Below are 11,768 nucleotides of genomic sequence, written 5' to 3' on the forward strand. Positions count from 1 at the left end.
ACTGCAGGCAGACACCGCAGTTTGTTTATCCATCCATTGGTTGATGGACACTTGGGTCCCTCCACCTTCTGGCTATTGTGAATAACGCTGCTATGAACGTGGGCACAAATATGTCCCTGAGTCCCTGCTTTCAGCTCTTTGAGGTGAATGCGGTATTACTGGATCATGGGATAGTTCTATGTGTAATTTTTTGAGGAACCGCCATACCATTTCCCCCTACTCTCTCTTTTGATGTGCAGTTTCTGCGCTACTGGGGGTCTTTGACGAGTAGTCTTTGACGAGTTCCAGGATGAGCCACCTGTTGTCCCCCCGCATGAGGCTACTTAATGCCACAGAGGTGGCATTCCCTGTACCTGACATGCCCTGCCACGAGAAACTTCTATTTGTGACTAAGAACCATTGCTTTCTCAGATCTTGTCACACCTGCCACGTTGCCTAGCAATTAAAAAAAAACTACCCTAGCAGAGTGGTTTTGTTCCAGTAGGTAGAAAATATCAAAGCCAGGTGCAGAGGTGGGGGCTGGGCGGCCAGCGAGGCTCACCCACGAGCGGGGGATCTTGCGACCACAGGCCAGCCCCACAGCACACCATTTAAATTCCTCGCTTAGCGAAGTCACAAATCAGATCGTGTGAGAGGCCACAGGACAGTCAAGGGCATGAGTGCTGAGGGTCTGCTGGGCTCTGGAACAATCTGTCTTGGTACTTTTGTGCCTCAGTGTCTTCACAAAAGTTCTTTTTGGAAACTTCCTGTCATATATGCTGACAAAACAAAGCCAATGTAGAGTGTTGGGTGGGAGGGCATCAGGGCCCAAGTTGGAGGAGCTCATGTGACTTGAAAGTTTTGATGGCATCTGTTATAGACATAAATTGGGATGCATATCCCACTTGTAATTTCCCCAGGAGTTACGTCTGGACTTGGCCCTTTTTGCGGGGTACGCCTCCTTTCCCTACTTCAGAAGGTTTTCTAGGGAGCTTCTGTCCTCCGACTCAACCCCACTTTCCTGCCAAATGACTTGTCCAAGGTTGGCATCATGGTACCCCAACTTCAGGTCTTACCCTGAGTTTTGTTTTGTTTGATGGGATTGTTGTTTAGCAGTTGAAGAAAGAGCCTTTTCCTGCCTGGTTGTAGAAGTTGGAGGACAGATGTTGCCTGAGGTTATCACACCATTCAGAGGAGAGAAGGGATCTGTAGAAGGTGAGGAAGTCAAAATGTACAGAGAAGAGGTGAAAACATTCCGATGATGTTCTAGTCCCTGGTTCCAGCCATTCCTGAAGACTGTTCCTGAAGGTTGGTTTCCACGGGCCTATCCTGTTGCCATTTTTGCTTAAACCAGTTTCAGCTGGTTTCTGCCTTGTGCAACCAGAGACCATAGTAAGAAACCATGAATCGCGCCAGAGAACCTGATCAGTCAACCAAGGAATGTTCCAGAATAAAATTGCACATTGTTTGGACTGGCCCCAGCACCAGTGGCTTAATATGGTGCTGGGTCTTCACAAGAGGATGGGGGAAAAGGCATCAATATTTGAGAACACCTCCACATGTATTTTGGTTCAAGCTTTAGGAAGTAACACAGCATTTTGGCAATTGCGTTCGTAATTCTCAGTGAGAGCCAAATTGCGTAGTGCTGAAGAAAGTAGAAGTGTGTAAGCAGTTCACTGTAGATTGCTTTGCCTCACATACTGTTCCTTCATAATTCAGACTTGCTCTCTTTTGTCAGAGGCAGCATCTTGCTGCATCAGGGCACGCCATGGGCCACGGGAACACGTGAGTTGTCTGAGAAAGGTATGTGAGGCTTGTCGCTGGAGCCCCTCCAGGACCCCTCGTGCCTCATGAGACATCAGGCCCCAGAATCATTAATCAGAGCCAGGACTGTGATAACTTGAAGTGGGGGGCGGGGGAGGCTGGCTAGACCTCCCTGCTGGCTGAGTGCGACCTTGTGGACCCAAGCTTGTTTTCAGAGGGGGCACAATGAGAGAAGGGGCTCAGGAAACAGGATTGAGCCCCGGCATTTACAGTGGATCTCATCGACCTGTTCTCCTGTCAGGGTGTCTAGACCTGGTCCCCAATGCTGTTTCTGACTCTCCTAAAATACAGTTAAATTGGAATTTCAGATAAATTATTTTTAGCATGTGTCCCTCGCTGCATATCGCAATAGTTGCATATTCTGTGTGTGTGTGTGTGTGTGTGTGTGTGTGTGTGTGTTTGTGTGTGTTGTGGTTTTTTAGGCTCTCCAGGTAATTCCAGGATGCACAATGCTGAGGACCAGCACACGGGGTGGAAAAGCAGAAATGTGAGTGAGAAGTCCAGAAGTAATCGGGAGGAGACGCACGAAGGCATGGTCTAATTTGGTGCATTTGGGAAGGCAGGGGTCAGCTGTGGGCACAGAGCACAGAAGATGCATGAAGAGGCAGCAAAGTCATCCGCAAATCCCCGAGTGAGCTCAGGAAGGGGAAGGCTGAGGCGATCCGTCTTCAGAAGGAAGGGTGTCATCTATTCCATTGCAAACAGTATCATACTCCACGTGGATGCCCAGCTTGACCGAAGCCTGGCTGTAAAGCCCCAAAAGCCATCTCCAATAGAACTGTCTACGCAGCTTTTACCCCTAGAGGTGCTGGGTTCACCCCAGAACTGTCCAATTATAACCCCGTGTGCCTGCTTTGTTTTTTATTTTTAAAAAATGCTTTATTTATTTTTGAGAGAGAGAGACAGAGAGAGACAGAGTGCAAGTGGGGGAGGGCCAGAGAGAGAGGGAGACACGGTCCAAAGCAGGCTCCAGGCTCCGAGCTGTCAGCACAGAGCCCGATGTGGGGTTTGAACCCACAAACCATGGGGTCATGACCTGAGCCAAAGTCAGATGCTTAACTGACTGAGCCACCCAGGCTCTCCCTATGTGCCCACTTAAAAAGCCGCACAGAGCATCTGGGTCCATCCCTGACCAGCAGTCCTCCAACTCCTGTTTCTGCTCCCCACCATTTTGATCACATCTCATGTCTATTTCCTTCCCTTCTCTGCTAGGTTTCTGGTGTCTTCCTCTTTGAGCCACCAAGAGCAGGCTCAGTCAATGCTTCTTGGATTTAATTCAGCATAGGGACTTGGTTTTAGGAGACATGAGTTTTACAGCAAGTGCCCTCAAATTTGGCATGCATTAGCACGGAGAACCCCAGCCCCAGAGTTGCTGTTTTAGCAGGTCTGGCATGAGGCCTGAGAATTTGTATCCCTAAAAGTTCCCAGGCGATGCTGATGCTTCTGGTCCTAAGACCGCACTGCTTTAGCAAGAATGGGAAAGTGCTCTCGGTTTAAATAAAGTACAAGTAGAAACCAGAGGTTCAGAGTAGAAATGCTGACCAGGTCCTTGGAAGGCTGGTGCTTCACAGACTCATTGGCCTACGGGCTGAATGACGGAGACTGTGGGGTCAGGCTGGTGGAGTGGAGTTAAAAGAACCTGTGTTTGAATCTCTGCACAGCTCCTTGCCGGCTGTGTGACCTTGGGCAAGCTGCTTAACTTCTCTGAGCTTCTGTTTGCTCATCTGTAACATGCAGAAAACCCTAACAGACTACGTTTCTGCTGTGCTTACTCCATATGGATGTGGAGTTGAGTAGTTGGTGGGGGGTAGCTGAACAGGCATCCAGCAGCAGCAGCAGCAGCAGCAGCAGCAAGAGACCACGCAAAGATTATTCCAGGCAATTGGGATCCAGGGCCCTCTCGCCCACCTTAGAGCCCCCTCAGAGGGCTTCTGGAAGGAATAAATCCAATGATTTGTAAAACATTGGCTCAGAGCCTGGTACATGATAAGTACCTGACCAAGTTTATGATAGTTGTCACAACTGGTGCCTGGACGTGCACCTGTCTGTGTCCTTGTGCTCAAGAATGCCTTAGTACACATCTTGACTACTGCACGGATCCACAGAATGTCAGACCCCAAGATCACCTCCATACACGGAGGGTACATAGTACGTTACATGCTCATCCTCGAGTGAGAAAAGCTTGTGAATGTGCATTATTTCTAAAACTACTGGCTCTTGAAGGACTTTTGTTTACAACACCAGGTCCTTTGGCCTTGTTTTTGGATTCTGGTCTCATCTCCTATGGAGCAGCCTGGCCGAGTTGGCAGGAGGAGCAGTAGCCACGCCCTGGTCAGGGGTGGACCTGAACGCTGCCACCGAGGGAGTAGGAAGAGAGGCTGCACTCGGGCGCCATCTAGAGGCTGACAGGAGTCCTGCTCAGTCTGAAAGGCCCGACAGTTGAGTTCTCCAAGTGTTGTGGCAGTGCTGGATCCCATTTCTTTGCAATCACAAGGAGTTTGGAAATGGGCTGGGATCCTGAGAGGCTGTTTTTTAAGGAAGGTGATCTATACAGAGGCAGTGAATGTACCCATAAACACCCAACAGCCAAAGAGCTGAGGGAGGGAGAGCTGGGAGGGTCTTTACAGAAGGGAGGTTGCCTTTTCTCCGGAAAACATGGATGTCAGGGGAGCCACTGTCTTTTCCTTCCTTTAACCTTCCCTGCAAGGGAGAGAATGAACTGAGATGCTTTACTAGGAACCCAGTTGGGAAAACGAACGGCTTCCTTAGGACAGACACCAAAGGCAGCTCCTTGAGAGCTCCTTGGCTTGTTGGAAGAACAAAGGCAAAAAATCCAAGAAGAGATCTATGTGGTGATTTTTTGGATTATTTTACCATGAGACTATTCTTTTTTGGGACCTGAATGTTAGACTGAGAGATATTTAGGGGCACCTGGGTGACACAGTCCGTTAAATGTCCGACTTCAGCTCGGGTCATGATCTCACAGTTCATGAGTTGGAGCCTCGCATGGGGCTCTCTGCTGTCGGCACAGAGCCCACTTTGGATCTTCTGTCCCCCTCTCTGCCCCTCTCCTGCTCGCATTCTCTCTCTCTCAAAAAAAGGGATTTTGAATATGGGTAAAGATTATTTTTTAGAAATTGGATACTACCAGGTCTTTGTATTTTTGAAATGGTTCGAATTTGCATATTCTGTAAATGAGACCTGCTGCAGGGTCAGGGCCCGGCGGCAGGGATAGGACCTCATGGGGCTAGCACTGGGACTTGAATCTGTCTTCCCTGTTCCCCCGCAGCTGCGCAGGCTCTCCAACCACAAGGAGGCCACACAGCCAGTAAGGTTCTGTTGCAACAACAGAGAATTGCCTCAGTTCCTCTGTTGGTGTGTAAAAGGGCCTCAGAAGCTGACAAAGTCAAGGCCCCGCCACCTCCCGGGGGCCCCAAGTCGCTTCTGGCTTCTGAGCAACTTTCCAACTTTCTGTCCATTCAGATCACAACCTGAAGGAGCATTTCCCACCCACTTGTATAGTCCTGGGTCTTGTCAGTCTAAAGTATACCATGCTTGGCCCCCACCAGCCCTGAGCTTTCACCCGTATTCAGGTTAGTGCTTCCCTTGGCTCAAACCTCCCATGTGCCCTCTGAAACCTGTTTTACTAGAGAGAAATTGGCCCATATCCCTCACATCTTCCCAGACCCTCCAATTCCTTGCCCTGGCTGGAGCCTGGCCCTCCTCTGACCATGCCTCTTTTCCCCCATTCCTCCTGAGTGGAGACTTCCTGTATCTCTGAGCTGGGTGGGCGTTGGGTGTTAGCGGATTCCTCATGGCTTCAGTGTTTTGAAAGCAAACCCACCCTCATGTGCTGTGCCCTCCCTCCCTCGAGGCCCATGCCAACTCCGCATCTCAGAGAAGGCCATTGCCCAATCTGGGATTCCTAGAGGACTTTGGCTCTGTTTTCCTACCTCCCCCTACCTCCCCTGCCCCCTGACTCTTGCTGTCACCCTGGGCAACCCTAGTGTCTACCAGAAGACCCTGCTATACCTGAGCCTCAACATCCGCTCACTTCCTCAAGCTGTAAGAGTCTTCTCTACCTTCACTCCACCACCCACCCCTGCAGCCAAGTCTTACTTTTTCACCATGCAATACTCCTCCACCTCTGTATTCTTCCTCTCCAGAATCTTCCCTGACCACATTCCTATCTCCCTCCATCAGCCTGGACCCCAAGGTCAACCACTTTCCCATCTACTCCCTCAGTGTCCCCTCTTAGCACTTGCTGTGACCACTCAGCACCCCCACCCCCAACAGGCTAAGTTACCCCTGCAGGCGGAAGCCTTAGCCAAGGGCACTTGCCTCAGCCTACAGTAATGCATAAATGAGACAGAGCTGAGGAGGGGGCAGATCTGCCTAGCAGAACAAGTGAGAGGCTTCACCTTGGAGATTCAGGGGAAAGACGGTGGAAGCTGGGAGTGACATGTCAGAATGGGAATGAACTAGAAGTTGGTTCATAAAACATTTGACCCCTGATGCAGAAGGACAGATAGTAGTCGTCAGTCTCTAGGCCAACAATCAGAAGACTCTTCTCCAAACACTCAAGAACCTTGGAGCAAAGACCTCTGCCCTTTGGCATCTAAGATTTCCCCATATAATAACCTAAAAACAAAGCGTACCAGCTGAAAACTCTACTCACCAACACAGGGCCTCAATCAGCTTTTTATTTGCCTCATTTTTTAGTATGTATAAGCCATGAAGCATCACTAACACTTAGGAAAATCTGCAACTTGGAAAAGAGAGATCAAGATAAACAAAAATTACTCAAAATGATATAGAGATGATACAGGGAACTGAAGAACTACCCCCCCCCCCATGTCCAATTAGTATCCTGAAATACTAATTTCCCCTTAAGAAAGGGTCAAGGATCCAGAGCCCTTGGAATTTAAAAATTATTGCTGAGGGGCAGGCACATGGGTGGCTCAATTGGCTCAGTTGAGTGGTTCAGTTGGTTGAGCAGCCGACTTCAGCTCAGGTCACGATCTCACGGCTCATGAGTTCAAGCCCCGCCTCAGGATCTGGGCTGACAGCTTGGAGCCTGGAGACTTCTTTGGATTCTGTGTCTCCCACTCTCTCTGCCCCTTTCCCACTTGCTTGCGTGCGCTCTCTCTCTCAAAAATAAATAAGCATTGGGGCGCCTGGGTGGCGCAGTCGGTTAAGCGTCCGACTTCAGCCAGGTCACGATCTCGCGGTCCGTGAGTTCGAGCCCCGCGTCGGGCTCTGGGCTGATGGCTCAGAGCCTGGAGCCTGTTTCCGATTCTGTGTCTCCCTCTCTCTCTGCCCCTCCCCCGCCGTTCATGCTCTGTCTCTCTCTGTCCCAAAAATAAATAAACGTTGAAAAAAAAAATTAAAAAAAAAAAAAAAAAAAAATAAATAAATAAATAAGCATTAAAAGAATTTTAAAAATAAATAAAAATTATTGCCGAAACTAAGAAAAGTGTTCCAGAAGGAATAAAATCAACAAATGTCATATAAGAAATAAACCATAATCGACACCAAGGATCAAACCCAGAGTTCTAACATTCTACTGTTGAAACTCCCAGAATATAAAAACAGAGAAAATGGAGGGGAGCCAATTATTTCAAAATTAGACAAGCCAACCTTTCTTGAGGTTGAAAGAACTCGCCAGTGTCCAGCACAATGGAAGAAGTCCCACATGCAGACACACCTTTGGGGACAAGCAATAACGAGATCCTCCCCAAAGTTTCCATGGAACACACTCTACGGGGGGCCAGTGGTGGGTGCCGGGGGTCTCTGACTGCGGGCTTGGCCACGTTTCTTCAGGGAGCTGGTAGCTTAAGGAAACCAGGTGATGAGCCCTTGCTCCACCGGAAATCTGATGACCACAGCTACTCCTCAGCCCCAGGGACTGGCTTGTGGAAAGTAGGGTTTTTAAAAAGTATACATGATATCATTCAAGTTTGGATTTAAAAACTGATACACATTTATTTTTAATAGGTGAGAGATATGCCAAAGCGTTGACCGTATGTCTTGGGAGCTTCCTTTTTGCAATAAGCACTATGGCCTAGATCAATGGTGCTCAAACTCTGGGGTATGCCAGAATCACCTGGAAATCAAAGAATGCAGAGCTACGGGCTTGTTGAAGCAGGATAGGACCGGGCCTGTGTAAATTTCCTGTTTCCCACACTATGACTCTGATACGATCAAGGTTCGAAAAACACTGACCTAGCTAAAAATCCTAAGACCTACAGACAACAGCAGTGTGTTGAGTTATCCTGGTTATAGCAAATCCTACCTGAGAGGGCTTCCTTTCCAACCAACGTGTTCTCCACTCTGTCTGCCCTCCCACTCCCTGTGACGGCCACCTGACCACTTAGAGTGACAAAACATGGCTCACACGTTGGAAGGGGAAAAAGCAGTATTTGCTAAGCAATAGCTGTTGTGGTGTTATTTTTTTTTTCAATTTTTAAAAAATGTTAATTTATTTTTGAGAGAGTGTGAGTGAGGGAGGGGCAGAGAGAGGGAGACACAGAATCCAAAGCAGGCTCCAGGCTCCGAGCTGTCGGCACAGAGCCATATGCAGGGCTTGAACCGACGAACCGTGAGATCATGACCTGAAGCCAGACGCTCAACTGACTGAGCCACCCAGGAACCCGAGTTTTCTCTTCATTATTGTCTGTGTTTATCCTTCAGTTTCCTCCCTTTGCAGCATAAGAGCAAGAAGGTGGGCTTCTGAGCCTTCCGGAATGGAGGTCAGACCCTCAGCTTCATGCTGCCTGGGGCCTAACATAAATGGTCCACCTTCTGCCCCTCAGTCCCCGCCTCGCTCCCCCTAAAATTGTTCTGGGGAGGTAGGTGCTAATGAGAGGAAGGCTCCTTCCCAGCTTCACCCTCCTCCAGTTCCCGCCAACCCAGACCTCCCAAGCCCTGGGAGAGATCACTATGGAGCCGGCAGGCCCTGTGGGGCCAAGGGAAGAGTGTGTGTGTGTGTGTGTGTGTGTGTGTGTGTGTGTGTGTGTGTTGGGGGTGGGGGGTGCTATGGCCCTGCCCCTCCCACCTTCCCTTGCTGAGTGAGTTCAACCACTTCTCAACAGGGGTCACCTTGAGCACAGCTAACCGCCAAGCCATCATGTTACCACGGGTAACCATAGAAACCGAACAGGGTATTCAGGATGGGGGTAGGGGAGGTGGATGAAAAAGCAGCAGGAGAATCCCTCTTCTTTGACCCCTCAGATTGTCAACAGTACGACTTCTTTAGCTGGCTAAAAGCACAAATAGCTTGGCATTGACCTTTAACTTTCAGGTGAAGCCTAGCAGCCTTTCTCCTGGATACTTTCTACCTAAAATTTTAGTCAAGATGGGCTCAGCTGGGCTGTGGTAACTAACCCAGCCCGTCTGGGCGGCTTAACACAGGGTTTGTTGTTTGTTTATTTATTTTACTGATAAGAAGTTTACTCCGAGTCAGGAGACTTTTCAGGACAGCTGCGTTCCGTGTGGTGACTGCATGATTCAGGTTGCTTCCATTTTGTGTCCTTTCAGTATGTAGACCCCACGATTGGCCCGTCACTGTGTCAAAGGAAGACAGAGCTGGAGGGTTGTGCCCCAGCTCTTAAATGCTTTGAGACTCAGAAATGCCACATTTTACTTCCACTCCGCCCTCCCTGCCTACCCCGCCCCCCCCATTGGCCAGAGTTAGTCACACACCCCAACCTAACTTCAGAGGAGGCTGGGAATGTTGTCTTCCTAGAAATCCAGAAAGAGGAAAATAAAATAAGATTTGTTAAAAACATTATTATCTCTGCCACTCCAAACATGCTTAAAAAAAAAAAAAATTGAAGGCAGTAATTCGAGATATATATATGTACCCTCTCAGAGAATATCCTGTTAGTACATGGTGTTTTTTTTTTTTTTTTTAAGTAGGCTCCGCACCCAATGTGGGGCTTGAACTCAACCCTAAGATCAAAAGTCATACGCTCCACTGACTTAGCCAGCCAAGGCGCCCCTCTGTTAGTATATGAAAAGCCTCTGAATAGTACTGCAGTAAATATGAAACCCGTCTTCAATCCATCATTTCCCAAGTTTATTTGGTCATAGAACCTTTCTTCCCTAAGTGTAATATTCCTTAGAACTGGCATTCTGAGGTGCAAACTTGTCCTAAATGAGTCCACTGTGGCCCTTGGTTTTTCTACCTTGTATAACCACTCTCAGGGCACCCATGTCTGGAATACCACATAGCGCTGGCAGAATCCTGGAGAACACCACCCCACCCCCCCTCCAATTGTCAACAGTTCTCCTGCGGGCCTCCACTCCCTGCTTCCTGTGATTCATACCCGGTCAGGCAGTGTTTTCCAGGAGCTCGTCACTGCAAGAGGTGGGTCTTAGTCATAGATGCTTATTTGGAAGGGACCAGAGTCCAGCCCGTGACCCAAGGAAGAATTTCTTCCTAATCTGTTCAGGATGAGGCCTTTCCCTTCTGCTGGATTCCTCCAGAGACCCAGCGCTCACTCACTTGCCAAGCCTCCTTTGGCACCGTTGGGCAGCTCAACATCCCGTCCGGACCATGCTCCCCACTGGGCTAGCTTAAACCCTCCGGGGCGAGACTGCAAAGCCAGTTTCTCATCACGTGACAGATGTCTGAGGCCACGACAGCTCTTGTTTCAAGTGTCTGTGACAGTTTCCAAGCTCCTCAGGGCTCTGCTCTCCTCCCCCAACCCCGTTGTAATGTCAAGGCAGGGCTTCCCATCATCCTTGGGGTTTGGGCTTGGCATTCCAGTTTCTCGAGATCTTCTGGAATCTTGAATTGGGTCCTGAATTGCGTTGGGTGATTCGTCACTCTTTCCAGGTTTGTGTTGCCAGCAGGCAAACCCAATGAGCACGCTGCAGTGGCTTCATCCAAAACACTGAGCAGGCCTGGGATGGAGAAGGTGAATTTGGAGAGGCATAGGTTGGGGAGGGCGGGAAAGAACACCTCCTGGATTCACCTGCCAACCCTCTCAGAGGCCAAGTTCACTCAGGTCTGCCCTTTGGGCCCAGCCCCTCCTGTTTCTGGAAACTGCTCCCTCCGCTGCCTGATATCTTTGATATCAGGATATCAGGGCTGCCATGTTCTTACCAGCCCTACTACCTCTGCCCACAGCTAACTGGTCCAGATACAAGCTCATCACCGGACCTTTGGCCTTGGCAAAGGGTCTGGTCAGTCTCTCACTAAAGTCAAAGATGTATGTTTTCGATCTTAAAGGAAATGTTGGTCTGCAGGGGGAGAGAAGAAGGCCAACGTGTGATCAGGGCACAGGATGCCCCAGCAGTGCCTGGCCCAGTGGGAAGGGCAGGCGGGTGGGGCTGTTACTTGGCTCTTCATGAGCTCTCCTAGCTATGGCATGCATCCAGCATAAATGACGGAGGGGACAAACAGAGTACAAGCGGGTGCCTTTGCTGATGAAATACCGTTGTGTGTATATACACATCTACCTCATGAAATGTATCAAACGCTCAGAAAAAAGTACCCTTTCTCACAGCCCAACATTGACTCAGCATGCAAAACAGCAAGCCCTGCCTCGGTGGCCCAGAACCATGGCCCTGGCCATGCCAGTGTCCCAACCACCTGCCTGCCTCCCTGGCCTGGCCCAATTCAACATGTGGCCCCTGCCCTGGCTTAGCAGCTCCGTGGGGAATCCGAGAGCGGTCTGTGCTGTTGCATCAGATGGCAGGAGGCAGCGGCCAGGCGTCCACGGCATCCCGCAGCCCCCTCACACTTCCTGGGATTTGTCCACATCCGAGACCCAGAGCTTCGGAGGGAGGGTGTGTCCACGGTTCTCGGGGATGGTCCTGGGGTCCCACCGAGGCCGGGGGGATGGGATGGTGGCAGGCAGAGCAGGAGGAGCCAGTCCCAGTGCATTGTGAGCGGTCCCTTTCCATGATGCAAGAGAAAGAGGAGCCTCCTCCGCTTTCACCAGACGGGATGGGGG

At 49.8% G+C, this 11,768-nt stretch overlaps 1 protein-coding gene across 1 annotated transcript in view; it reads right to left on the bottom strand.

Moving 5' to 3' along the window:
- Positions 1 to 8,818: 8,818 nt before the first annotated feature.
- ERN1 (endoplasmic reticulum to nucleus signaling 1) overlaps positions 8,819 to 11,768 on the bottom strand; it is an 83,548-nt gene continuing 80,598 nt past the window's right edge. The window contains exon 22 of the mRNA XM_019818108.3: positions 8,819 to 9,369. Within this exon, the coding sequence (XP_019673667.2) occupies positions 9,367 to 9,369 (3 nt within the window). The 3' untranslated portion in view covers positions 8,819 to 9,366. The remainder of the gene's footprint in view (positions 9,370 to 11,768) is intronic.

The sequence above is a fragment of the Felis catus genome, chromosome E1, assembly GCF_018350175.1.
Source record: "Felis catus isolate Fca126 chromosome E1, F.catus_Fca126_mat1.0, whole genome shotgun sequence".
Lineage (NCBI taxonomy): Eukaryota > Metazoa > Chordata > Mammalia > Carnivora > Felidae > Felis > Felis catus.